This window comes from Rhodnius prolixus, unplaced genomic scaffold, assembly GCF_049639745.1.
Source record: "Rhodnius prolixus isolate KJV_2025 unplaced genomic scaffold, Rpr scaffold_1, whole genome shotgun sequence".
Taxonomy (NCBI): domain Eukaryota; kingdom Metazoa; phylum Arthropoda; class Insecta; order Hemiptera; family Reduviidae; genus Rhodnius; species Rhodnius prolixus.
The window spans coordinates 27,312,155-27,338,494 of NW_027411581.1; the positions used below are offsets into that span (position 1 = coordinate 27,312,155).

The 26,340-nt window shown below is 32.0% G+C and overlaps 1 protein-coding gene across 1 annotated transcript; it reads right to left on the reverse strand.

Annotated features, from left to right (window-relative positions):
• Window positions 1-3,823: 3,823 nt before the first annotated feature.
• GC (gamma-glutamyl carboxylase) lies at window positions 3,824-22,336 on the reverse strand. Its single transcript, XM_074136054.1, has 12 exons — window positions 22,180-22,336; window positions 19,809-19,974; window positions 18,355-18,510; window positions 17,730-17,895; window positions 16,181-16,366; window positions 13,571-13,734; window positions 13,088-13,246; window positions 11,310-11,410; window positions 11,046-11,177; window positions 9,102-9,222; window positions 5,742-5,957; window positions 3,824-4,239 (listed from the first exon to the last, which is right to left on the reverse strand). Exons 1-12 carry the CDS (start codon window positions 22,180-22,182, stop codon window positions 3,866-3,868), a joined length of 1,944 nt encoding a protein of 647 aa, XP_073992155.1. The 5' UTR covers window positions 22,183-22,336; the 3' UTR covers window positions 3,824-3,865.
• Between the last annotated feature and the right edge of the window lie 4,004 nt (window positions 22,337-26,340).

Sequence of the window (26,340 nt, forward strand, 5' to 3'; positions counted from 1 at the left end):
TGCAGTCTCTATCATGTGAATCACTATTTCTGACTCCAAGATTTCATCTGACATCCCAAGATAAAAGTTCCGTCATATGCCATTTATAATTATGAATATTTGTTAAATCTGTTTAAGAAGAATACTAAGTAATGAAGAATCTAATACGAAAAGACTTCCTTTTGGGCTGTGTTAATAGCCTAAAATGAAAAAGTTAATGAGTCGTCAAGAGAACAAATTCGCCGACAAATTAGTGTTGGTCTCATTGAAAATTTAATCACATAAAATGCATTTGGTAACTAATTTTCTATCCCCACCAGTAAAAATAACAAATTCTGATGCAACCAGAGGGAAGCACCCTTTCAAATGAATCAACTCCCCTCTAATTCATTGTTGGCCTCCCCTAACTTTATTGGCCAATTTCCCAGCCAATTTCCATTTAGAATATCTTGAGAATTGCCTTTATATTCTTGGTTTAATTCAGGCACTAACAGCAAGGACATTATCAATGCTATTAGGTTTTTTCCGGGCTGAATCTTTGTTTTGTAAATTTTTCAGAAATATATGTATTTGGTTAGCAAGCTAACTTTTAAATTTCTCAAATCATCAATTTGATTCCCAGAAGGTCTGATAAATTTATGTTTGCATCATTTCAATTTGCCATCTAACTGTCTTATTAGGTCCTTCAATACTCTTAAGTTAGATGTGACATACGTAAGCCCAAAATAAAAGAAATTGCATTTATTCACTTTTACTTAATATTTATTTTGTACCACCTCTGAAAATGTTCATGCAACCATTAGTTCTTGTTATTCAGTTGCTTCTGACGGTCTATGACCAAGGCTATACGTTTTGTTAAATTTTCATGTAAATAAATAACTAAAGATTTTCTCTTCCTAAGAGCTTCTTACAGCTCACTGTCCGGTGATGGACAGTGTTGTCTGTAACGAGAGAACACTATCCGGAGGCCGGCAGTGCACTGAAAAAAGCTCCGGGCGCTAATAACCTCAGCTGTTGATGCGCAAAAAAAAAAAATAACAGTTAGGGAAGGGATTAGCTATGAGGTTAGCATACTGGACTCCCACGCGGAGGTCCCGGGTTCGGAACCAGCAGCTGGCCCTTGGATTTTCTCTTCCTAGGAGCTTCTTACAGCTCACTGTCCGGTGATGGGCAGTGTTGTCTGTAACGAGAGAACATTGTCCGGAGGCCGGCAGTGCACTGAAAAAAGCTCCGGGCGCCAATAACCTTAGATGTTGATGCGCAAAAAAAAAAAATTATAATAATAACAGTTCTTGTTACATTTAGTTTCTCTTACAATACTTACTTACTTACTTATGACTTACTAATAGAATCATTATAATTTCGTTTCATATACTTGTTTACCAATCACTTGTCCCACCCCGTGTTAAACACAAGGTACCCCCAGAGAATTTGATGTCAATCACCGGGTCATTGACAAACTTAAAAAATAATCAAAAATCATAATGGAGCAGTACAATTTGTACAGCCTCCACCTGGAGCCAAAATAATGGAAAATATTCTAAACGAAACTTGAATTTTTTCTTAAGCTATCAATCACCAGTCCCTTCACCCTAAGCCGCTCTACTAAAACTAAATCAAAAATTTGAAATGGCAGTATTTGAACCCTAGCGGATGATGTTTTACCAAGAGGGGGCTGTTAAGAGAGCTGTGTTCAAAAATAAAACAAGATGGAATCTCTTTTATCCGCCGTAGCTCACATGTTCATTAAATCCAGACCGGTTTTGGATATTAATCCAATATCAGAGATAGATTAATCAGTTTGCTGTATGTTTCCGTCTCCCACTACACTTGCTGAGTCAGTATCGGTAAAGTTATTGTTCTAAAATAAACCACATTTTCAAAAACTTCAACCATCGCCACCAGCCAGTAGAAAATGTCCAGCGAAACGCCAAAGGTTTTTAATTATGAAATTGGATGGTAGAAGAACAATTAAAGTGAAGAACAGCATAGAGTTCTGCATATTTTGAATGAGTGTGATAGGTACTTGCACTGTAAAAGATGTCGATCAATTCAACAGAACAATTTTTTTCCCCTATACCTTCTTTCTAGCAGAAGTGAAGTTTTAAATCAGTTTCTTTAGTTTCCAATAATGTATTAGTAGTTAGCTACAGTAACATAACTTTAAGTTACACCCTGTTTTCTGTTTTTAAACATTCGCCTTTTCATTTTCAGCCCCAACATGCGTTTACAATATCATTCTTTTTTCTAGACAGTATTTCATTTTATATACTTTTATACGTAAGAGTTCTACCTCGTTAAAACATTGTTTTCTTTTCATTTACAAACGTTCTCTTTCAAATCGTCGTATGTTTATTAAACTGAGATTTTGTATTAAAACCTGAATGTTCCGAAGTTCTCTTCTTTTCTCTTCCTATTTGAGAAATAAAATCTGGTGTAACCACTCACACGACTTTCTCTTACTGCGGTTCTCAAGGTTCCAACTCACTAATATTCTTCAAATTCGGAATATTTGATCCATATTGATTCTCACCAGCATTACAGTTTGTAAAACCGTACATTACACTGAGCTGTAACTTTACAGAGAAGCCTGCTGAACTCGAAGACGAAATTTGCAGAATAGCCACGGAGTCATTTTCGAGACAGTGGACTATCAATCGAATAAAGGGATAGTACTTCTGGTGGAGGAATTTTCTTTCAAAATCACGTTTAACCCTTCTTAACAATGCACAAGAGATAGGACCGTCCAATTCACAAAAATAATAAAGGGAATCTACCAACCTCAAAGAAGTACACCTCATCGAATTTTCTGGGGAAAAAATTTTTAAATACTACAACTACCAGTTGTAGTTTAGATGTTTTTAGTTTCTGGATATAGTTTACAAGAAATGGCAATTTTTCAAGGAAATAGTTAAATACAGAAACATGATTTCAGCAAAGTAGCACTTTCGGTAACCGATTTTCTTCAAGTTGGAAAATTTAGCCGCAAGTGATTTTTAATATTTTTTATAGATGGTAAAACAGCAGAATACCAAAAAAAAAAAATATGTAGATTTTTCTTGTATATGCAGTTTTAGTTCTAATTCAAAATATAGGAATTTGGGAACGATTTGTTTTAAAACTTTTATTCCTTGTTTGAGAATTACTTGTTTGATGTCAGTGTCAGGAACATTCAATCTACGATGATAGCCTGAAGCACAGTCGGCCATTATTCCAACTTTCTGGTTTGAATTCAACTTGCTATTTGTGCTACACTTAAGAAGAGATACCAAAATGAAAATGACCGGAGCAGTATTTTACTGGAAGGGTTGGAACTTCGACTTTAAGCTACAGCTCGTTAAACTTTATTTCCAACTAATTCTTTTCAAAGTACTTTAATTTTTGAGTCTTTAGAATCTACACTTAGCGACAGCTTCTAAATTAAAATTAATTAGGTTCAGCGATTCTCGGACGTACATCTCATTCTTTCATTAGTTTCTATTGCTTGAGTGATACTGTAAAGATTTCCTTGAGTAATATTTTAATTACTGCATAGTTGTGAAGATAATTTTTCTGGTCATGTTATTTTAAAGCTTCAAATAAAAAAATTAAAAATTATGACTATTTTTTCTTTTTTTCCAATATACTGTCTACCCCATTAAGAAAGATGTTAGACCAAGACCAGGCATCAAACCAGTACCACAATACATTTCACTCAGGCGACTATTAAATACTAATCAACTATTTTGAATTCACCATCAAACAGACCGATACAAAATCGAAAATCAGCACGTTTCTTTTCCATTCTTTTTCTTCTTTAGACGAGAAAAGAATTGAAAAATAATAAATAGTAAATAAAAGGTAGTAAAATGCAAAAAGAACTCAAAAAATTTATTACACTTACAAATTATCCTGGAATTTTTACTCTTTTCATCATTGGTACATGGTACAATATTTTCAAAAATGATCTACTTATTAACCAAACTGAACGAAATAAGTCATCGACATATTGTGTAAGAAAGCCCTTATCATTTTGTGCTAAAGTATCTTTGGTAGATGACAGTCCATCAGTAATTGACAAATTATAAAATGTGTACATATAGCAGGCAGGAGTGCTGGTCGTAGTGTGAATCTTATGGAATGTAGCCGTCGGAATTGCAACCCTCTCGCCAGCAGTTAGTTTGATCTCGGAGTCCTCCATTTCCACAATCACACCTCCCCTCAACACTGTCAAGGATACGTTAGTCAAATCTTTGTGAATGTAATTTTCCAGATATAATCCTGTAAAAACATAGTTCACGTCTGTTATTCACAATTTGTTAAATAATGTCCCCTTGAATTCCAATGCCGTTCCCAATTTAATTTTAGTAAATAGATTTTTCAAAAGCTTTTTATGGAATCTTTAAACAAAATTTCAAACAAGAAAATACTAACAATGGAAATGCTAAATTGCATTTTTAATTTCTTTAAGTCGTCCACATTCTTGTGTAAAAAGAATTTTGTAAATAATCCTAGTTATCTCTATTATTTTTTTAAAAAAAGTTGTAATTTTAATGAAAAGGTTGCAATTATAATAAAAAAAGTCGAAATTGAGTCCAAAAGTAATGTACTGGCTAACAAAGACAAATTAGACCAAGTATTTATGCAGTATTTATTTGGAAGCCTAGAGAATTAGTACAATGGAACAATAAATTCTTTGGTAAGACACAGAGATTTATTAGCCTAGCAACCACAGGAGCTATGAGGACCGCATCAAGAAAGCTATAAAGATGTTCCTCAATATGGCACTGTTAGATGGTGACGTAAAGGTAAAGCAACATTTGAGAATAAATGGCAAAGGTGCGTTTTAGAGGTAAGTAACCATAGACCAAAAACGCTATTATCAAAAGTATATTCTGTTCTTTATTCTAAGAACCGACTTAGTGAGTAAAAGGAGGAACTTCGTTAAAAACTACAGGCTAAGCCTTGTTAATCTGAACAAACTGAATTTTGAGAATTTACCAGGTACTGAGTCAGGATGCTCGATCTGTGAGCCATTTCTAGGTTCATTGGTATCAAGGAATTAGGGGGGTAACGAAAAGGTTGATTAGTTTGCGAAAGTGGGTTCTTCTTAACAACAGTGTTTTGAGTTCAAACTGAACAAGGATTGCACAAGGCACTCTGTCCTAAATTTCCATCAACTATAGTTGACAGTTTAGTAATACATCGGCATCATCGACATTTTTAAGAACCTAATTAATAATATTTTATTATATCGCTTCAATAATTGTAGCACCGAAATCTATAAGAACATTTTTAATAGCAGACTATTTTCTATAGTTATAGACTGATAGACGCTTAAAAATCTTATTATAGGTATTATCTCAGATTTAGAATTTTAGCGAGACATGATCATTGAAACTGTTTTAAACGTGCTAATGAATAGTGTTAAAGTCTAAAGTTAAGACTACAGTCGCAATAACCTTAAAATATGACAGCCAATTAAGACGAATGTTTCTAATAAAACAGAATCGTACAATATTGTTTGGAGAATGCATTAGCTCAGCGGTTGCATACTGGTCTGGATGTCGAAGCCCTGTGTTTGTGAACCAGCAATACGTCCTTTCCATTTGACGGTAGAAATATAATTGTCTGGCGATTGTCAATGTTATAAGAGGACACTGAGAAAGCTTTAAGAGCAAAAATGAGAATTGCCTTTAATTAAAAACGATAATAATAAAATAGAAATAAAGAAAGCTGGAATAAATAAGAAAGGTCACTCATAGTAGATAATTTTTGCAAACCTGGAAAATCGGCTAGAAATAAAGCATTTGAGTTATTTGCCCAGGAAACGATTTCTTTTTCTAGAATATCTATTTGTCTTCTCCAGCCTGAGAGGTCGGAAAGCATTGGCAGCAACCAAGGTACTGGTTTAAACACTGACCATTCTGCTGAAAGAATATCTATCCTTGGATCAAACATGCGTTGTTGGAATCTTTTATTCAGCGAAGTCCATACATCTGTAATAAAAATAATATATTAATAAATCATTGCTCTACTCAACTGTAACAGTTATCGTAATAATTTTAATTTTTCATTTTTTAATTTCACATGGTAAGCACATCCAAAAATAATAAACTTCCAAGGATGCTTTTAAAAGATATTCACAAGTTTTATCCGCTGCGAGACAGTATATATATTTTTTTAATCTTTCATCGAAATTTACAACTGCAAAAACTGTTGCAACAACCAAATGTGATAATATAAGATAAAACAGTATCAGGAATATATGTAGAAGCCACCCAGTGGTGTCACTCCAGTATCGTGAATATATCAATAGTACCATACTGCTCTTATGATGAGAGTAGATTGCGAGGCAGTCTTCTCTTCCATCTTCTTCGAGGATTACCTGGTATTGCGGAAGAAGATAGGTGTTCTATTAGAGGGTTACGATGAACTGCTGATGAAATTTTAAGAGACGAGTTTTCGCAAGATTTTTCAAGAAAGGGATTTTGAGGTAATTATTGAATGAATGAATGAATGAATGAATGATCAAATGTATATTAATAAAGTACAGTTATAATACAAAATACATCTACAAAAAATTAAAAATAAAAAACAAACTTTATATTTGTATATTATTATTATTTTATTTATTTATTTTTTATTTTATTTTATTTGTTTATTTTTTTTTTTTTACATCGTAGACAATAGCCTTATGGCCGTCTGTCGGATGTTCAACAGTTCAAGTGTACCAATTTGAACACAATACTGATGTGGTCCCCATTAATACCAACATATTTCCTGGCATGAAAACAAAGTTAATCCAAACAATGTTGAGAATAAAACAAAATAAAACAAACAAGATTATATACCAACTGAACTGGGCAACACAACTTTAACCTTTGATACTTTGTTGATAGAAACATTTGTCTGTTTGTTTGATACGTATGTACATCTATGTACATGCTTCCGTAATACTTCAGAATTATTAGGTTCAGAGATATTTCACTCTTTAATTGAATAATACAAAACTTACAATTTTAATTATAATTAAACTCGGCAATTAAAAATCTTCTGTATTTTAATGCCACCATCACATATTTCATTAGACCCGTACAGCTAGTAACACCATTCAACATGTCCATATATCTGTCACGTTCAATGACTATCTTCCTGAGATATCTTTTCCTAAATTCTCTTAGCACCGGACATACAGATATAAAGTGATAAGTATCTTCAATACAACCCATGTTGCATAGCGAACATGTGAAGTTCCTATTTGTTAGCCAAGGTTGAAAATTCAAATCCAGCAACTCACCTCTTACCCGAAATATAATTTGAATCATTCTTATGTTCTTTACCTCTGATGTATACCCAATTGGCTGCTGTAGGTTTAATTGACTGTACTGCCTGTGATATTCATTTTGCCTGGCCCTCTCAATGAGACGTGCTTTTTGCGACTTGGTTATACTTTCAAGTAGTTATACTTCTGTTATACTCAAGTACTATACTTCTGTAATTATTTTGTGTGAGTTTATTAATTGAGAATTGTACATTATTTTTATCGATTATTTTCACAAGATGTTTAAATTAAGAAAGATGCCTTTCCATTATTACATCTGCCAGAAATCTGGTCAGACGATTCGAATCTTGTTTTAGAATTTTGCTGATATAATTTAAATGTAATTTTAGTGTAAAGTTATAAAGTTGCGAATTTCCTGTTACATACGTATATATACAGCATGTAACTTGGTGTGTTGGTGGGTAACCTATACAGTCTCTTTAGAAAATATTTTTTGAGGTCATTATTGTCTGTATACATAAAACGGGGCTTTAAGAATTTTTCGTACTATTTTTTATTTGAAGCAGAGTTGGAACATACGACACAATATAATAATTATTTTTACATGTTTTCTTCGGAAACAATGGTTCCATAAGGAGATTCAGGACTTTTAGTTAATATAAAATGTTTGCACTTTTTCCTTAAAGTAATTGATTTGTTCAGACTGCTAACTCAAAATAACAACGTTCCAATGACTATAGATAAATAAAAATCTCAAACTAAACTTATGTTTAAGGACTTTCCACACTTGAGGAGATGTCACATATTTTTCCCTCATTGTAAGAAATATTTTGCTTGCACTTATGATCTGTTAAGTACACATTACAGATCTAATAAAAAAATTTTAAATCTCCAGAGTCTAAAGTACAATTTTACACTCAAACTTCAAAACACTCATGTTACGTAATTTCTTAGTTTCAGAAACTTACATGTTAGGTCAAGGATCATCATAGTGGTTGATACCGACCCCTGGCAGGTCGAAATAATATAATTAGTGGGTTGACCCGATCTAGGGGACGATGAATACCAACGCTATTCAATCGCGAATTTATTGACACCAACGCACTATATACGATTTTCGTTTGGAATGCCATTTGTAAAATAATTACAATATAGTAAGTAAAGTATAGCTGACGCGACGTCATTTTTTTGCGCATTACGCATAAGTTATGTCCCCACCAGAGCGCTTTCTTCTTCCTATTTCAATTAAACATAGCTTCCATACAGTGTGCGCTACGGTAAAATAGCAATTTCACCATTTAAGAATCACATAAGTTCTTTATATATATGAAGGGGGTCGATAAGAAAATAGCAAATTTTTAGGGCTCGATGATCAAAAAAGTTTGGCGGCTCCTGGTTAGGTAATAGCTTAAAACAAGTACTGAATTCGGAGTGACGAGGAGTGGAGATTATTTACTTCAAAAAAGTTTCAGGAAAGAGAAAACCAGATTATCCAGCAGAGGTTATGGGATCAAGGACAGTAGCCGTACTCTTGCAGTGGAAAGTTGACAACGGACTTGCCAATGTTCTCTCAAACAGCTGAGTATTGGTACTGCGCTCTATTGTGGGAGATGAGAGTTACAAAGAAGGTATCAAGACTAAGATATCGCTTGTCACTCGATTTTTAACTAAAAATACAAGATTATCCACCTCCTGCCACGAATTTGGTACTAGGACGTAAAGCCTCATGAAAAATAGGTAGTAGTTTACTTTTTTTTATAAGCCGATCCGCTGAGCAACTTAAATTCAGTGATTATTAATGCACAAATTTGATACATACCAGCATGTACCAATTTTAAAAATTCGTTTTCATTTTTACCTAAATGTAGGGAGAAATTATCCAATTTGTGATGTGAATTTCTTATCCGTTCTGCAATACAATCTGCATACTGTTTAACCATGTCTCCATGTCGGTTCCATGAATTACTTGTCGCCCAAGCCTAAAATTTGCATAAAAAATGTAAGTAAACTGCAATTAATTGGCTTCAAAATTATACAAGAAATTATAAATTATGATAAACTTTTTTTTAAAATAATATAATGCTACAGTGTTTTCTTAATAATATTTTTCGATAGTAATTTCCAGTTTAATTTTATTTCGATATACTGAATGATAAGATGAAAAAAAAGAGGGGATCCTGTATCTGCTCTTCCATTAACGTGATTTACCTTAGATCTAAATTAATCAGAGCGCTCACTTTGCTTGGAGACTAATCCAAAGAACTTCGAGTACAGAAGCGAGTATTTAATCAGAGGTTCTTATTTGTTTATTCTTAATTTTAGTATGAACTGTAACTATATGCCATCTTGTCATAATTTACACATATTTTAATTACTAAGAAAGTTATTAAAGCGCTCTCTAATGTTATAGATAAGTGAATTAATATGTACATAGATGGAAATGTTAGGATTCCTAGTGGTATCTTCGATAAAGTTATAAAACTCTTCGCTTAAAAGATAATAACAAAACTAATTGGAACTAGAGATTCAGATAAGTAAGTAATATTAGACATACTTCCTACGTCGGTAAACAAATTGCATTATTACAATTAAAAAATTAGTAATCGAACAGAATAATGGTTTTGATGAATGATGGTAAACCAGTATATAAATTACTGGGGATTACTAAATTAAAAGAAATAGATTTTAAGTTTAATCAGAAATATTTATTACAAAGGAGAGGGGTTGTAATAAGAGTTGTCAAATCAAAATTACAGAGAGCAAAATTAAAGAGTACAATAAGGGCCATGTGGGTAAACTGGGAATTTTTATACTTTAAGAAGGCTAAAACACGAATTGTAAACAAAAAAAAGTTAAAAGGGTCAGCTGGTAATCACTCGGACTGTAGTCACTGTTAGTGGCGTAACAGTGGCTGCAGAACGTGCACTTTTTACCAACATGACGTACAATATAAAACAAGTTCGAGGTTTGGTGTAAGAGTTCTATGAGATTGTAAGAAATGTGACATAACCACGATACTAAGGAATTTGAAAATCCTGAAATCAAGTGAAGAAACTATAGAGCTTCTAATCATTTAGCCTCTGATCAAATTATATGCTCGCTATAAAAAAAATTATTAACAAGATAATGGCTAAAGTAATAATTCTTAGTTAGGACGTCAAACTGTAGGGTGATAGTGGTAATTCGTTCGCTGTTATTGCAGAATAAATGAACCTAATACTCGTAAATTTGGTTAACAGAAATATAAAAATTTCTTACAGAACTCACGCGATCATTTTCTATAAAAGGTCAAAGAAGAAATAATTCTTTCCACATTCAGTAATAATGAAATAAAAAAGTTTTGAGTTATGGAAAAGGTTCCACTAAAACCCAGAGCGACAAAATGAGTCCAGAAAATTGAAGGATACTGTACAAAATAACGACCAATAACGACAAGGATTACAAAAGAGTGTATTCTATAATAAAGGGTGACTAGATAAACGACTCAAACGAGATTAATAATGAAGATTTTAGAAGCAAAATCAACGAGAGGGAGACAACTTTTAATGAAACAATGTTTAATTTGTTTCTAATTTTTTATAACTAGGTTTTTGAAACCAGTTAGACTAATTATAATGGTCTTCAGAAACCATTCAAGATGGGTAATAATTTAGTCTATCTAAATGTTGGTTTTTCCACTACTATTAATAAAATTAGGCAAATAAACAAACCGGCTGTGGATTTTTCCCAGTGTTCTGTAAATACAACTTCGATTAGGTAAAAACTTTTCGATAATCGAATCAAAAATGAAAAACTATCCTACCTCAGGATCTAAATATATTTCCTTGTCAGTGTCTTTATCAACGACCTTAACTACGGTGAGCACAGTTTCCCAAGTGTGTACCATCATATCCCATGAATATCCGTACAAGCCATTCGTCCAGTTGTTGTATCCCTTTAAATCAAAGAGACTGATATAAATTAAATAATCTTTACTCATTTATAAAAAAAATTTAGCAGTGAAGAACTAAAGAAGAATATTTTAACATAAATATTGATCTATCAAATAAATTGAAACCTCAACTACCTTAGTAATAAAATGAGAATACGGCAGAAATGTTTGAAATGCAACATGGGCCATCAACAAAGCAGCTGTGAGTTTCTTTTTATAATGATGTTTCCTCCTCTCTGGTGTTTCGAGCCCGAAAAAAAAATCGAAATTGGTTTACATTATTATTATGTTAATTTTGGTTTTCCAGTTAGTCTAGTTAAATTAAATAAGTCCGTATGATCGGATGTCTATATTCATGGGAAGGTCATAAAGTCTGCTTGGATTAGATTATTTTAACTCATATTAACAATTTAAATCAAAAGCGATTGTCATATTCACAATAAGTAAGGAAATGTTCACGAATGTTGGGTAGCCAATTGCAACAAATATTAAACCACTCAAAATCCGAATATTTAATGTAAATATACTGTAATGAAATCGTTAGAGTTAATTAACTTTTTTTTAAATATTGTAAGGGACAAACACTACCCCAAAATTAATATATTTCAACAAATATAATTTAAACAAATGTAGTTTTATTAAAAAACTAACTGTACCCGGCTGCACGTTGCTGAAGCTAAGTAACGTTAAATGGAACTATACTGGACGATGCAAGAGCTAAGGCTACGTCATTTTGGAATCGAATTGCTGCCAGAATCAATCTAATTAGAAACGTTTTACCATTTCCTTCTGGCGCATCTAAGAAGATTTCTCCCACCCCAATATTGACAGTTAGCATTATTTGATCGTAAATGCCTTTTTGCTTAAGGTTAGCTTAGGAATATTTGATTGCACATACGACAAAAGATCACTTGTGTTAAAATTTTGTTCACGTCGTAAATCTACATCGAACGAAGTAGCAGCAGATAGATTCGGTAATGGCATTCCAAATTGATTGAGCACTTCACTCGCGATTTCTAAGCACATATCTTCAATCATTATCAACAATTCGGTCGTAGATTTCTACTGTGAAATCCATGTTCAAATTTGAATTTTCTTTGCGTATTCGTCGGTTAATAACTTCATCCATTTGCGATTAATATTGCTGCCATTACTCTGCTGGAGATGAAGGAAAACAGGTAGTCAATATGATTGCAAACAATGCTCGAATTTGATTTATACAAGAAGTCTTGCACGGCATTTATGCGAACATCCCAGTGTCGGTCATTCTCCAATAAATTCAGACCTTGTCATGTATTGCGAAAACTGGCATGTGTAACGCCGGTGTCAACCCTCAATTGCTGGAAAGACGTTGTACCGGTCACGTTTACCAACAGCATGCGAAGAAGGAAGCAAGCATTCAATCAAGAATGGGATGCACGGAAACTACAGATCGTAGTTAAACATTTAAGGCGCGTCAAAATCTGATGTTATTGGCGCCCGGAGCTTTTTTCAGTGCATTACCAGCCTCCGGACAGTGTTCTCTCGTTACAGACAACACTGTCCATCAATGGTCAGTGAGTGAGTAAGAAGCTCCTAAGAAGAGAAAATCTAAGGGCCAGCAGCTGGATTCGAACCCAGGACCTCCGCGTGGGAATCCAATACGCTAACCGCATAGATAATCCCTTCCCTTGACATGTACATACTAAATACTATACGAAATCCCGCACATATTTGAATGCAACATTGTGTCAAAATTTCAAAGCAATCGGTGAAGAAATTTGATGAGTTTTGATTTTGAACAAACATTTACATTTTTATTTATATAAAAGTACACAAATTTAATACTTTGAACGAAAGCTTTTCAGCTAATTCCAGTTTTAAGAGTAATTTATGATAAATAGTCTTTTAAATCTTAATAATGCAGAGCTTACCTTTTTTTTGATGTTGTGTGTCGTAATAACAATTAGTGTTCGTAATGCAAGTATACCTAACCAATGACTTCAATTTTTCGCTTTTCTTCAATAACTTTTTAGGCCAATCTATATCACAGAAAAGTGGCATGGTCGCCAGGCATACGTATGGAAATAAACCTGTACAATTATTATTGTATCAATTTACTGGTAGGTAATTAGATTCTGCAGTCTAGAGATAAAATTTGTTTGGTAATTAGGAAATTAAAAATATACTGCCAATTATTGTGAAAATAAATAATAAACTGAAACTGGCCGTATTCAGGATTTTCATTTTCGCTAAAATTAAAAAAAAATATATATTCATTGGGCAGTGTTACAAAAATGAAGAGTTGACAGAAAGATAAAGATTTAAATAACATTTTATAAAATTATTGGATTTCATATTTTAAAAAAGCAATAATTGCTACTAAAACTAATTTGGAAATAAATAACTTAACTTACCTATGGAAAACATTTGGGAATTCATCAAATGAAAAAGAGTTAGAAAAAGAAAAGCGGTTGGGCGTGTTCTATTAAAGTATATCAGAAATCCAACTGTGAGGTCTAAAAGAAATCCAAAAATATGTATAACATATAAGTCAATTTGATGTGTGGTGAGAAGAATTCTGAAAGTGAATAAAAATTAAATAAATCAATACTTCATGCGAAAATCATTTAATACTTGTGATCATTTTTACCATGACCATAAAGTTATGAACAAATAAATTTCTTAATATATAATAGAAATAAAAGTTGTTTTCTTAAGCAGTTTTTGCTATATATTTTTTATTTTATTTTTATTGCCTGAAGCCTTGCTGCGAATTATTCTGAGCTTAGGTAAATCTTAACAACTATCTTTTTTTATTTTTCTCCTCATAACAATTTAGTTTCCTCACCAGAATAATTGGCTACCAAAAATAAGTGTACGGATTGTTATGTCATAAATCGGGGTGTACAAATGATGAGAGAGTACTGAAGATGTGATTTTTCTAATTTCTCAAATTTCGTTTTTATTAATACCCAAGTAAGGCCTTCACTGTCGTTCAAAACTTTAGTCCTGGTAATTGAATTCTTTGCAGTTCCTGAAAATAGTAATCTTAAACTACTACCTAAAGTGACCCTTCTTAAAAGATTTCTGTTCTGCATCTATTAAATATCTATGAACATTAAAAGTGATGCCATAAAATCGTACGTTTTAATTTTTTTTTTTGGTATATGATTTTCGGAATTGGGTGGAAAGCGGCCAAAAAAATGTTTTCTCTGCATTTTATGGCTATCTGCTCTTACATAAATCGCTAAATTTTTATTTTAAATATTTCTGTGGAAAAAATATTTTTGTAGTTTGAAATCTGAATTTCTGGTTTCTAAAGTTAGTCGACAAGCGAAGAAGTCGGAAATGACTCGCCTAAGGCTGGAAACATAGTGGAGCGGCGAGCAAAGCGGCGAAATCAAACACAAGTAAACATATGGAATCGCGCATAGTGGCGAGCAAAGCGAAGATAGAGCAACGCTATCTCTAGAGAGTAGAGCGAAGCGTTATGACATGTTTGATTTCTTCGCTCTCATCGCGCTCAATTTGTAAAGATTATTTTTCAAAGGTTATGGATATTGATACATTTATTGGTTTAGTTTGTTTAAAGAAACCTCTGTGGGACCATAATATTTGCGAAGCTACAACAGTTTTTAACAATTAATCGTTAAAATTAATTAACAATTAGTAGTTAATGGAGAATTCAGGTAATTTTTGCTACATTTAATTTGGTTCTCAATCCCTTAATGCTAACTTTCATCTAAATACTAGGCAAAATTAAATTACATTTTCACGTCCTACTACTTCTGATCAGAACGAATTCTCCAATCCTTCTGTAGCGTCGTACTACTCCAGTTTTTCAGATGAACAACATTAATTTACGACAAATAATGGTGTAGTGATTTAATAAAATTATTGTTTATTTTTAATTGACTAATTTCTTTTTATCTGTATATATTTCTATTTTTTTATTTATTTTTTTCTAACCTTAAAGTAACCGCTAAGTAACTTAATGGGGTTACACAGATTTGTATTTATTTAATTTTTCTATATTGTGCCTAACTTTTGTTGTGAGTTGTATTATTCAAAAACAATAAAATTTGATTTTGATTAAAGGGGTTACACTGGGCTAGTATGTAATCAAATGTTGATGAGACATTCGAAAATACGCATGAAACTTGCCAGGATGCTCCCGAAGTTGTTGGTACAAGTGATGAAATTCACCAAGTTCATTTCTAAACTTATTTATGTCATGTACACTGCAGCTCCTACTACTAAGCTGCTGCAAATACCAAAGTTTCAACGAAGAATTTTCATATAAAAATAGTTCCTCCATCTTGTTTTGTCAAAAGGAGAACGCGACTAAACTCGTCACTATGTGCATGCGACTCTTTGCTCGCTGCTCGTCGCTCTCTTTGATTTGAAGCAGCTATCATCGCCGCCTTGCTCGCCGCTCCACTATGTTTCCAGCCTAAGATGTTAGCTTCATCATAAAACTTAGCCAAAAACATCTAAGGGCAATCCAACCGAATAAAATCCGACTATAGGGAAGACTACAGAAAGAGAAAGTTATATTATAAAAATCCAGCATTTAGTTAGTGTTTTTCACCAGATCCTCAACCATAAGTGTTTTCACACTTTTGAAAGCAGCCATTAATTTGTGAGGTATTAGAGAATTATTTATTATCAATAAGTTAATTACAGAAATAAATTATCTAAAGATAAATAGACTTAAATAGTTCATTAGGGAGTAAGGAACTGCTGCCCCTCATCAACACTTAAGTAAAAATTCTGTTTCCCAGCTCTCAAAGCATTATGTACTCCTGCTGAAGACTGTCAGCACAAGCTTAGAAGTAAACTCAATAAAACAGACTTGTTTTTGAGATTTCAAAGTAAATATAGCAATGTGTAAACAGATTTCTCATTTTAAACATTTATAAAGCCAGGAATATGTTGCATATAAGAATCTGTTTAAATAATTCTATAACACCAAACATAGTTTAAAATTAAACGGAATACAGAGCAAATCACTGTTGTGGTACCTGAATGGATCAAAAACCCAATGATGAGACATACTTGACATTGAATATCCATTTAACCAATCAAATTCAGTTTTCTTTAATCCAGCGTAAAAGTACATTAATATAAATTGAAATCGAAGGATGCCGTAATTCCAAATAGGTACGTCAGTATTATTTTGCACTCTTCCAAATAATGCGTCAATTGACCTGTGAACAGATAATTTTGTTAAAGATAAATGTGTATTTCTAAACATTAGCATACACAATTATTAAAATGGAGTCTAGAAGAACAACAGTGAACTTGACCGCTACAGAGCTCAACAAGTTAAAAGAGGGATTCTTGAATGAAGTCCTATTGATTTTACAGGATATACTCATTGAGTTAACATATTCTGCTAAGTGCTACTAGCTACTGCTAAAACTTATCATGAAACTTATTTTATTCAATAACACAAAAACTAATTTAAAATGCAAGCGACCGTATGATCATCAATTTTTCGTTGTTAATGACTGATTATCAATCGTAAACTAAATAATAAGCAATGATGAGCCAATGAAAATCAAGTGGTTAAAAGTTTTAAATGAAATCAATGTGATTTTCAATGATTCAGCACATATCTATCGCCACGTTTTGTGGTTAAGTAATTGATGGATTGATTATCATTGAGTGAATGTGTAATGATCGTTTTGTAGATGATGAAGTGAGCTGTAGGTGGCCAAGTACTCTGCGACCCCCCAATATATCAATATTTGTGGATACATTTCGCATCTGTAAACTATAAACATGTTTGTACAGTAAGTTAAATTAACTTAGTTAGAGCTTTCTTTTTTGAATAATGTTGAGTATATTTCATTTACAGCACCGGTAAAACATAAAGTTGAAATGAGAGAAAAAAAGATAAATCTTTATTTTATTTCTAAGGTTATTTTGAGGATATTGGCACCAGCAGCTTTTTTCATATTACTGCCTCAGAATATAGACAACACTGTCCAACACCGACCAGTGATCTGTCAGAAGCTCCTAAGATGGAATAATACCTTATTAGTTATAACCTAGAAATATCATATGATCAAAAGATACAGGAACAAATCAATGTGAGGATGGCCCTAAGTTAATAAGAGTTGAGACTATGCAGAACAGAAATTTAAAGATAACGCTCTATAATTTGGTCATCTACATACCTAATAAGGCGTCCGCCCAGTCTAGAATCTTTTCACAAACATCATAGTATCCATATTGAAGAATATCGTAATTCTCAAACTGTTCATCCATTTTGATGACTCGAATGTGGATAAATCTTGAAATCGATTGGTATTAAATAAAACCTTTAACTAACGAAAAAACGGGGGGCTATTCAGTTTGTTCATTGGTTTCATTGGAATAATTACATGTAATTAAGATATGATGATATTGGAGCAATTTAGCTTTGTTTAAATGTACTTTTAAAACAAAACATGAACCTCATGAAAGTATACACCTGTATATATTTATAAGAATAAAGTAAAACATGCGCAATAAAAATTAAAAATAAAAGTTTAGTAATAATTTAGTAGCTAACGTGGAATATACCAATAATGATGAGCATCCGTGAAAGTCAATAATATAGCCACTATTCCATACAGATATGAGTGATTGTTCCATCTTGTCTTGTCTAACAGGAAAATATACCAGTACGGTAGGATAAACGCAATTCCTGATATTCTGAAGTGGGCTCCTAACATTATTCCTAATGCACCTGATACAATTAAAACAAAACAAAAAAAGTCTTAATTTGAAACATAATTTACACAATAATCGTAAAAAAGTTTAAAAAATGAACGAATAATAATTCAACTTAATATAGCTGCGTACGTTATGAATTAAACGATCTTATGTTGTAAACTCTGTTATTTCACAGGGCTTTGAAAACATAACCCCAAATTTTGCCTGAAATAACCCTACAGGAGTGATTGCAATCTGAGAGATTTCTAAAAATGAACAAACCTGGTATCCAGAATTTTTGATATTATTTTCTTTCTAAAAACCGTTTATTATCCAAATTCTGCAGCTATTTTGCATGTAACTAGATGAAATACTTTCAATCTTTGTCTTACTACGTACGTATAAAAGGGCGTGCATACAGCTAAATGTGATTCTCAAGAATCTCCATTTAGTAAAGTTTTAGGTATTACAAATATAATAAAAGAATACTCGCCTAGCCACATGATAAAGTAGATCATGCACATATATTCCAGTGGCAGTGGTTTTAAGAAATTAAATAAAGGAAACCTACAATCATTATCGTCACCCCATCTTAAGTCAGCTTCACCTAGGCCCCTTTCTGCAGGTATATCTAACATCATCAGCGCGCCTGAAAACAGAAATTGATTCTCTGTAAATAACAGTATTATTACCTTATAGCTACACTCCACTTCATGCATTTATAGTATTTTTAATAACAATGAAATCAAAAAATATTTTTCTCATGGAAACCATTTTTAGTATGAAAATTTCCAGAACGCATAACAAAATAAATACATGTATTATATTTAATAATTTATTGGTTTCTCAGTACCCGAGCGGTTAGGTGTTAGATGATCGCAAAGATGTATTGTGGTACTGAATTCGATTCCCGGTCTAGGACTTATTTTATTTAATGTGATCATTGAAGAGATTTAAGTTAAATAAGTTAGCTATCCGCCTCCGTTTACAATACTTAATCGGTAGTTGGACTTAAAGCCAGCTTGAGAAAACAGGCATTACTTCACACTTCTTAGTTATTTAGTCATTTGCAATCTGCATATGAATGTATGGACGTGTGAATTGTAAATGACGAACAGAAAGGAAAGGAATGCCTACGTTGCACCTAGAGGTTGCCGGTATTGATGACTTTGTCTTGGCGAGTATTGTAAGTAAGTTAAGTTGAGAATGATTATTTTAGCCGAACACCGCTCTCACGAGTACAGGAAAATAACAAATACAATTAGTACTTTAATGGAGGTATTTGTAAAGAGTTCAAGTTGGTTTATGTATAATGAAACATCGACTATCTGTCAATAGTTTTCCAATTTAATTGGGTATCTGAATTGTGGAGAATTGTAAATGGGAAGGGAAAAACTCTGAAATTCACAGTCTCAGAAACTGCGTCAGGTCCAAAAATAATGGATGCTTTACGCAATCATCTGTAATATCGTATAAAGTTCTTAATTTCACAATGAACTTATCATTTCACCTAAATTACAAACATATATTAGTAGTTAGTGTTCTCCCGTCAAGGCAACTCTGTCCTTACTCAGGCAGAGGACTGTAAGAAGTTCCTAGAAAGAGAAAATTAAAGGATTGGATTCAAACGCAGGATATTTGTGTGGGAAACCTCCAGTGCAATAACCATTATGCTAATCCCTTCCCATGCTTATACAATACGTGCTTTATAATATATTATACAACAGTCCTACCGGACAGTTCTAATTATTCACGAAAGTCTTATGTATATCTCAGCAGAGAGTATCAGACTAATTGGTAATAAAACTGGAATTATTTTTTAATCCTAATCTCATAGAAATAATATCTTATACTATATTTACAAAGTTCCTCTTCAGATAATTCTTATTGTAAGTGCAAACAAATCATAAAGTTACTACTTACTATCTGAAAGTAAAACTAAATTACCGAATAGTATTCTAGTGATGGCTAGACTGCTTGGGTCAGCTGGCTTGAACAGTAGAGTTGTAAATGAATTCCAACATTTTAGATATTTTAATTCAAATCCTAGTAAAATTTCGAGTTTATTAGATTCTTCTCGTTTATTTTGGGTTTGGCGGTTTCTTCTTTTAGGCTGAAAATTTTAATGTAAAACAAGTAATCCATTTCACTTTTGTTAACAATTCAAATTTGTCAATTAGAAAGACTATAATAGAAAATCTGGTAAGAGGTACCTCGGCCTCCGGCATTTACGGACAACACTCAATCGATTCTTCCAACTATAATTCCGTTTTCTTATTTGTAACAATTCATGAAATATGAAGTATAAAGGTATAAAAAACTTGTAAATACTACCATATTCTCTTTCGTTTCTCAAGGATCTAATCATAAATATTCATCAAACTGGAAATATTTGGCCCACATTAAATTGTTTCCAACATTATTCAGTTTATTACCGTACTTAACCCTGAAAGGTAATTTTAGAGAGAACCCTAACCCCAACCCTTCACCGAGATCTGACCTAGATACGAATTTTCCTAAAAAAATATGGTAAGATATAAACCAACGTGATATAACGTACATAAGAAGTTAAAAGAAAAATCAAGCAGCAATTTTTAACTAATTAAATATAGAGGCACCTCCGACTGAGGATCAGTCTTCAAACTCGATTTTAGCAACAAATTTAACTCTCCTTAACCGTACATAAAAAATAACATTCGAAAGGGAATCAACCTACTTTTAAAAGTACAACAATAACATTTTTCAGAAAAAAAAAAGTTTCCAATAAAAGTTGTAGTTTCCAAAAGTATGTTATTAATTACTACAAGAAGCCTAAAGTCATAGGAACCGTTTTAGAGAAAACCTTAGAATACTGAAAAATAAATTCAGTAAAGTATATTCGGTGGACCGATTTTGACCAAAATCATATAAAAGCATTCTCTGTTCGCACCTAGTAAGGAAAATATCAAATTTGGGTTTTCTACAATTGTTAGTTCTTGAGCTACGTTGAATACTTAAGCATCAAACACTCAGACCAGTTCTCAAAAAATACTTTTTATACTTGGAGATCTTAAAAATGAAAATTTCCGATGAAATCTCAAAGCAGAAAATGTGCACGAGTACAAGTAAATCAAACATACAGTTAATTTGGTTTGAACAATAATTTATTGATTATTCGCCATTAGTTTTTCGTCTTTGATCCTGAACAGAATTTACTAAGCATTATAGAACAAAAACAAAATAAAAAAATCATGAAAAATAAATTTTATTTAACAGTAGTGCTCTAAGATTAAAAACCATTATTGTATCGGTAACAAATTAATAAAAGATTTGTTTAATAGTGTCAATACTGGTTCGGTTTTGAGAGTTCTGGAATCTTATTTATTGAGAACGAATCGCTTCATCAAAGTATCTTCGGAATCGAAATTTAGAAAAAAAGTAGTGTTTTATAATCGATCATCATAATCGAAAACATTATAATCGATTAGATAATAGTGGGCACTGTTAAATAAAAAAATATTTTCCGCCAAAATGAAACGAAGGTAATACTGGCTCGGTGGTGAAATTAACTCTTAACTGGAAAAGCTTTCCACAAAAATTAACTTTTAGCTCCCATGGAAACTATTTCACCGAAAATGAAATATTTTTCATTTGGGAGGGGTTAATACTGAAAAAAGTTTTATTCATTGATTTTTGGGTTCTAGTTCGTTTTCATTTCAAAAAATTGATTAATGGTCCTTCAGCTTATAATGTAGCACAACCTAGTCTAAATGGATTGAAGTAGAAATATATAAATCTTCTCATTGTTCGATTAGTTTATGCTGAGAGATGAGCTGGCGATTATTCCAATCAATTAATTATGAAGCCAAGGAGGTCGAGAGAGAGGGGGTGATAGAATGAAAAATGGAAACCAGAAACTTATTTTAAACCAAAAAGATTTTGTATTTCAACTACTATTATCTTAGTTAAATTTTGTACAATAATTTTTATTTCCGCCAAATTTAATTAATTCCTTTGTTTCAAGAAGGCTCGAACCTTCTTGAGCTCGAAAGAATGAAAAAATTCTTTTAATCTCGGATAAACATTCAAAATTATTATTGCAAGCCATTCTTACTTCGCATTGAAAAACAAAAACCAAAAAAGCGGAGGGTCATAAGTAGAGGTACAGCTTCACAGCTGGCTCTGAAGTTAAAAAATTTTGAAAGTATGTTATCATCCAGACGCAAAAACAAAAGCTGTTAAATGAAAACTCACGATAAAAAGCAAAATTAATTATAAATTGAACACTGCGCTCTCGTTAGAAGTGGGATACGAAAAATATAATTGTATCTTTTCTTACCATGGTGACGAGTTAATCAGATGTCTGGCAGAGTGCAGCAGTGCACTGTGCAGCAGTGCAGGAAGTACATCAACACATGGGCCACAGGGTTTTACTTTACTGGAGGTAGCCTTTGAGACGGTGCAGTCCAGACTGATGGGTCACCATAGAAACGCTGAGCACCACTATCGGCTGATCAATAGATGAACGCGCTACTTTTAAAACAAATATTTCTTTACAATTACTTTATACATTCAACATTTTGCTAAAAAGGAATCTCAGTTATATACAGGATATCTCATTTCCTACAGGCCAAATTCTTGGAATCAATAGCACTGTTAATATGCAACGAAAAAAATTCTTGTCAAAATTTTGCAGAAAATCTAACTTTGAAGACAGTTTTTCACATTTTGGGTTTTTCCAACTTTTTATTTCCTTACTGTGTAAAATCCCTAATAAATTCTGATGTACTGAGGCTATGAGAAATATAGTTGCACCATTCAAAAAGATTTCCTTTCAAAAAAACTGTTTTTAATATTGAGGATCAAAATATCAGTTCAAATATTTGAAAATTTGAATAATTAAAATTGTAAAAAGTTTTGTACTTTTACCTACTAATCTTTTTTTAATGAAGTTTAAAACTTGTCAAATTTCACAAAAAAAAAATATTCTTCGTCTAATGCAACTTAATTGGTATATCAGAAGTGAAAATAACTTTGTAGAACAGTTACAAGAAATAATTACTGATTGTTAGAAAACGTGGTTCAAATTAAAAAATTTTAAGGATGGGTTTAACAAATTTAAATACACAAAAAGTAAAACAACTTCCTTAAAAGGAAATTTTGGAAAAAAAAATTAAGTTAATTAGTTTTGAATAATTGATGGTACCCTTAATCCGAGGCTATTTATTGATGGCTGTAGGTTGCCGTCTTCCCATATGTCCTTTAAGACCTTTTGTTTCACATCTTTCTGCAATAAGAACATATAAAAAATTTGGCCTTGGACAGCTCCTGCTCCTGATTTAAAAACCAATAAGAACAAGTGTGGCTTAAGATAGATAAGCACTTAATTTTGTTTGTATAAGAGAGAACAAGAAGGAATAAGACTATTCATAGTTATAGTCCTTTACATAGTCTTAATGACATATTGAAAATGAAAAATTGAATGAAATTTATAAATACAGAAAGTAAGGAAGTATTAATAGGTAGGAAATGACTAATCTAATATTTAGTAATTGGCTTCTTAGCTTAAATCTAATGCAATATTTTGATTTAAAAAGAAAATGGTTCACTAAATATGAACCAGAATTAATAAGACTAGAAAGTGAACATATCAATTAATCTATTAACTATTAAATAATAGAACAATTATGCATTGCTAGAAATATTATTCGAAATAAATGATCTTTTCCTAGTAAACTTTAGTATTAATTCATTCACCTAGTTGCAAGCAATTTCGTTAGAAAGCGCCAGTTGCCTGTTTCAGTGTGAGATTATTATGAATAAAATTAAGTCTTATAGAATAAGAGGTAAGTGGAATTGTCAGTGATAATTAATTAATTGTGAATAAATTATTTTTAGTCCTATCAATTTTCAGAATTATAAGATTCACAGTAATTTGGAACTAAGGTTCTATAAATACTCAACAGATAGCGCTAGCATTCACTTTCTTAAATGCATATCTTATAATTGTGAAAAGGATTGGGAAAAACATTTTTTTTTATAAGTAATAAATATATTTCTTCTTAAACGTGCCAATAATTTTAGGTGACTACTAAAGGGAAACAAAAAATCCTTTTTTTCTAGTTTTTAGTTCAAATATAAAAGAAAAACTAAAAAAGAAATGATTACAAGTTACACAGAGGATATAAACTTTCGCCTGTTTCAAATATAGGCTATTTGCCGACCAATTGGCTAACATGTTTTGACAAGTTCTTTTTATCACTTATCATCACTTGAAATAAATTTTCAAATAATATATATTTGAAGAGAATAAATTGTTGAATGTTGTAAATTATTGTTCTTAGTTTTTTGTGATTGAATAATTGATTGCAAAGGAAGAACGATTATTGCCAATTCCATTCATAACTTTTTTGTTATTATTTTTTGCCAAGCTTTCAACTTAGGAACAAGGTCATCTTCAGAGCTTATACAATTGTAGACAATTATATTTTTTACATTAAAGTTTGGTGTCTTCAGTACAGTTCAGACTGTTTAAGAACTGTACCGAATTTAGAAATCGAATTACTAGGACTCTTAAAATCGATCACCACAAAAAAAGAAATCGAAAGTGCTTCCTTAGATACATAGTTCCATATGCATGTAAACTCAAGAAAAAAAAAGAAGGTTTTTTATTAGAAATCTCATTTTCATCAATATTTTTTCAATTTTTATTTCCCAGTACAAATGAAATAAATTTAATTTTGAGTTTTCTGCTTAAATTCGCGCATAAACAATTACTAGGAAAGTTACTTTAATTTTTATTTCATTACTTTTTACAAAATTCATTTACATTTTGAATAACACACATACAGTGACTCCCATTAATATTGGGACAGTACATACAGAAGTTCAAAATTGACGAAAATTAAAAGTGGCACCCATTTATTCAAATTTTTATAAATTCATTTCATTTTATAATTACTATTAATTAAATAAAAACTATTTAAATAAGTAAATAAAAATGTTTTGGTAGATTAAAAAAAATATATATAATAATAAGAGCAAATTCTACCTCTCATAAATATTTGGACACTATTATAATTTATAGTTTGTCCAAGGTTTTGCCCGAATATTTATACAATTTGTAAATATATACCTTAAGCATATATTCAATATGAAATTAATAATTAAATTAGTTTATATAAATCAAGCCAGGTGTAACATGTCGCGCAAAAATACAAATACAACGATTGAACAAAGAAATATTATAATTTCTTTGCACAAAGACAATAAAAAGTGTTAGAGAGACAGAAAAACTGATCGGACCTAAAACATCTACTGCGTGGAACATCATTCAGCGTTACCAAAAAGAAAAAAGAATTGTTTCAACCCCACAAAAAGGCCGTCCTCAACTGCTCTCTGAGAGAGAGCAGCGTTATATATTAAAAGAATTAAAAAAGATCACCGACTTAGTGCTCCAAAACTTCTATGTGAAATTTTTGACATGTTCAGAGAGCAAAAAAGGAGCAGAAACAGTTCGGAGTGTGCTAAGAAAACTCGACTATCATGGTAGAGTAGCCTGGAAGAATCCTTTTGTCAGTAAGATAAATCGTGTTAAGAGAGTGAAATTTGCCGAAAAATATTCCAATGTAAATAGTGACTTTTGGAATGATATACTCTAGCGATGAATCAAAATTTAATGTTTTCCAGTCAGATGGAAGGGTTATGGTCTGGAGGAAAGCGAATGCTGAACTCGAAAAGAAGAATTTACAGCCAACTTTAAAGGGTTTTAAAGCTGCACCTCCGGGTGGTGGTGGGTCAGTTCTGGTTTGGAGCTGAATGTGCATCAGGATTTGGAGAATTAGTGTTTATTGATGGAATGATGCACAAAATGGTTTATAGTAATATATTAAAATATAATTTGAAAAAAGTGCCCAAACATTTGGTATTTTAGGGTCTTCTAAATTCTACCAAGACAACGACCCCAAACCTACGGCTTGGGTGATACGTCAGTGACTGTTATATAATTGCCCAAAGTTTTCCAAACCTCTCCGCAGTCACCGGATCTTAATCCCATTGAACATTTATGGCAATATTTAGCCAGTGCTTTAAGTAAACGAGTAATATCTAACAAAAATGAATTAAAACGACGTTTCCTGGAAGAATAGGAAAAAAACACCACCTGAATTAACCAAAAACTTGTTTCACCTATGCCTGATCGTTTGAGGGCTATTGTAAGTCAAAAAGCAATTATTAAATTATTACCAACCAAATATTAAATAGTAGGAGATTTTAAATATTGAACATTTAAACACTAGCACTTCTGGTGTCCCAATATTTTTGAGAGCCTTATTTCACACTTTTTCAAAAAGTGCTACCTAACAGTTTGGAATTTCATCGATTTATACTTATATATAATTTCTACAGATGTTGCTAATGTTATTTAAAAAAAAAAAAATCCAAACTTTTGTATGTTGTTTTCATTTTCCTTTTAAATCATTTTTTAATAGGTGTCCCAATA

Excerpts from the sequence above, each read along its gene's own strand:
- GC (XM_074136054.1), bottom strand. Across the intron at positions 5,958-9,101 it reads TAATTTCTCCCTACATTTAG|ATGTATGGACTTCGCTGAAT; the intron begins GTAAAAATGAAA and ends TTTTTATTACAG. Across the intron at positions 4,240-5,741 it reads ATTTCTAGCCGATTTTCCAG|GATTATATCTGGAAAATTAC; the intron begins GTTTGCAAAAAT and ends ATGTTTTTACAG.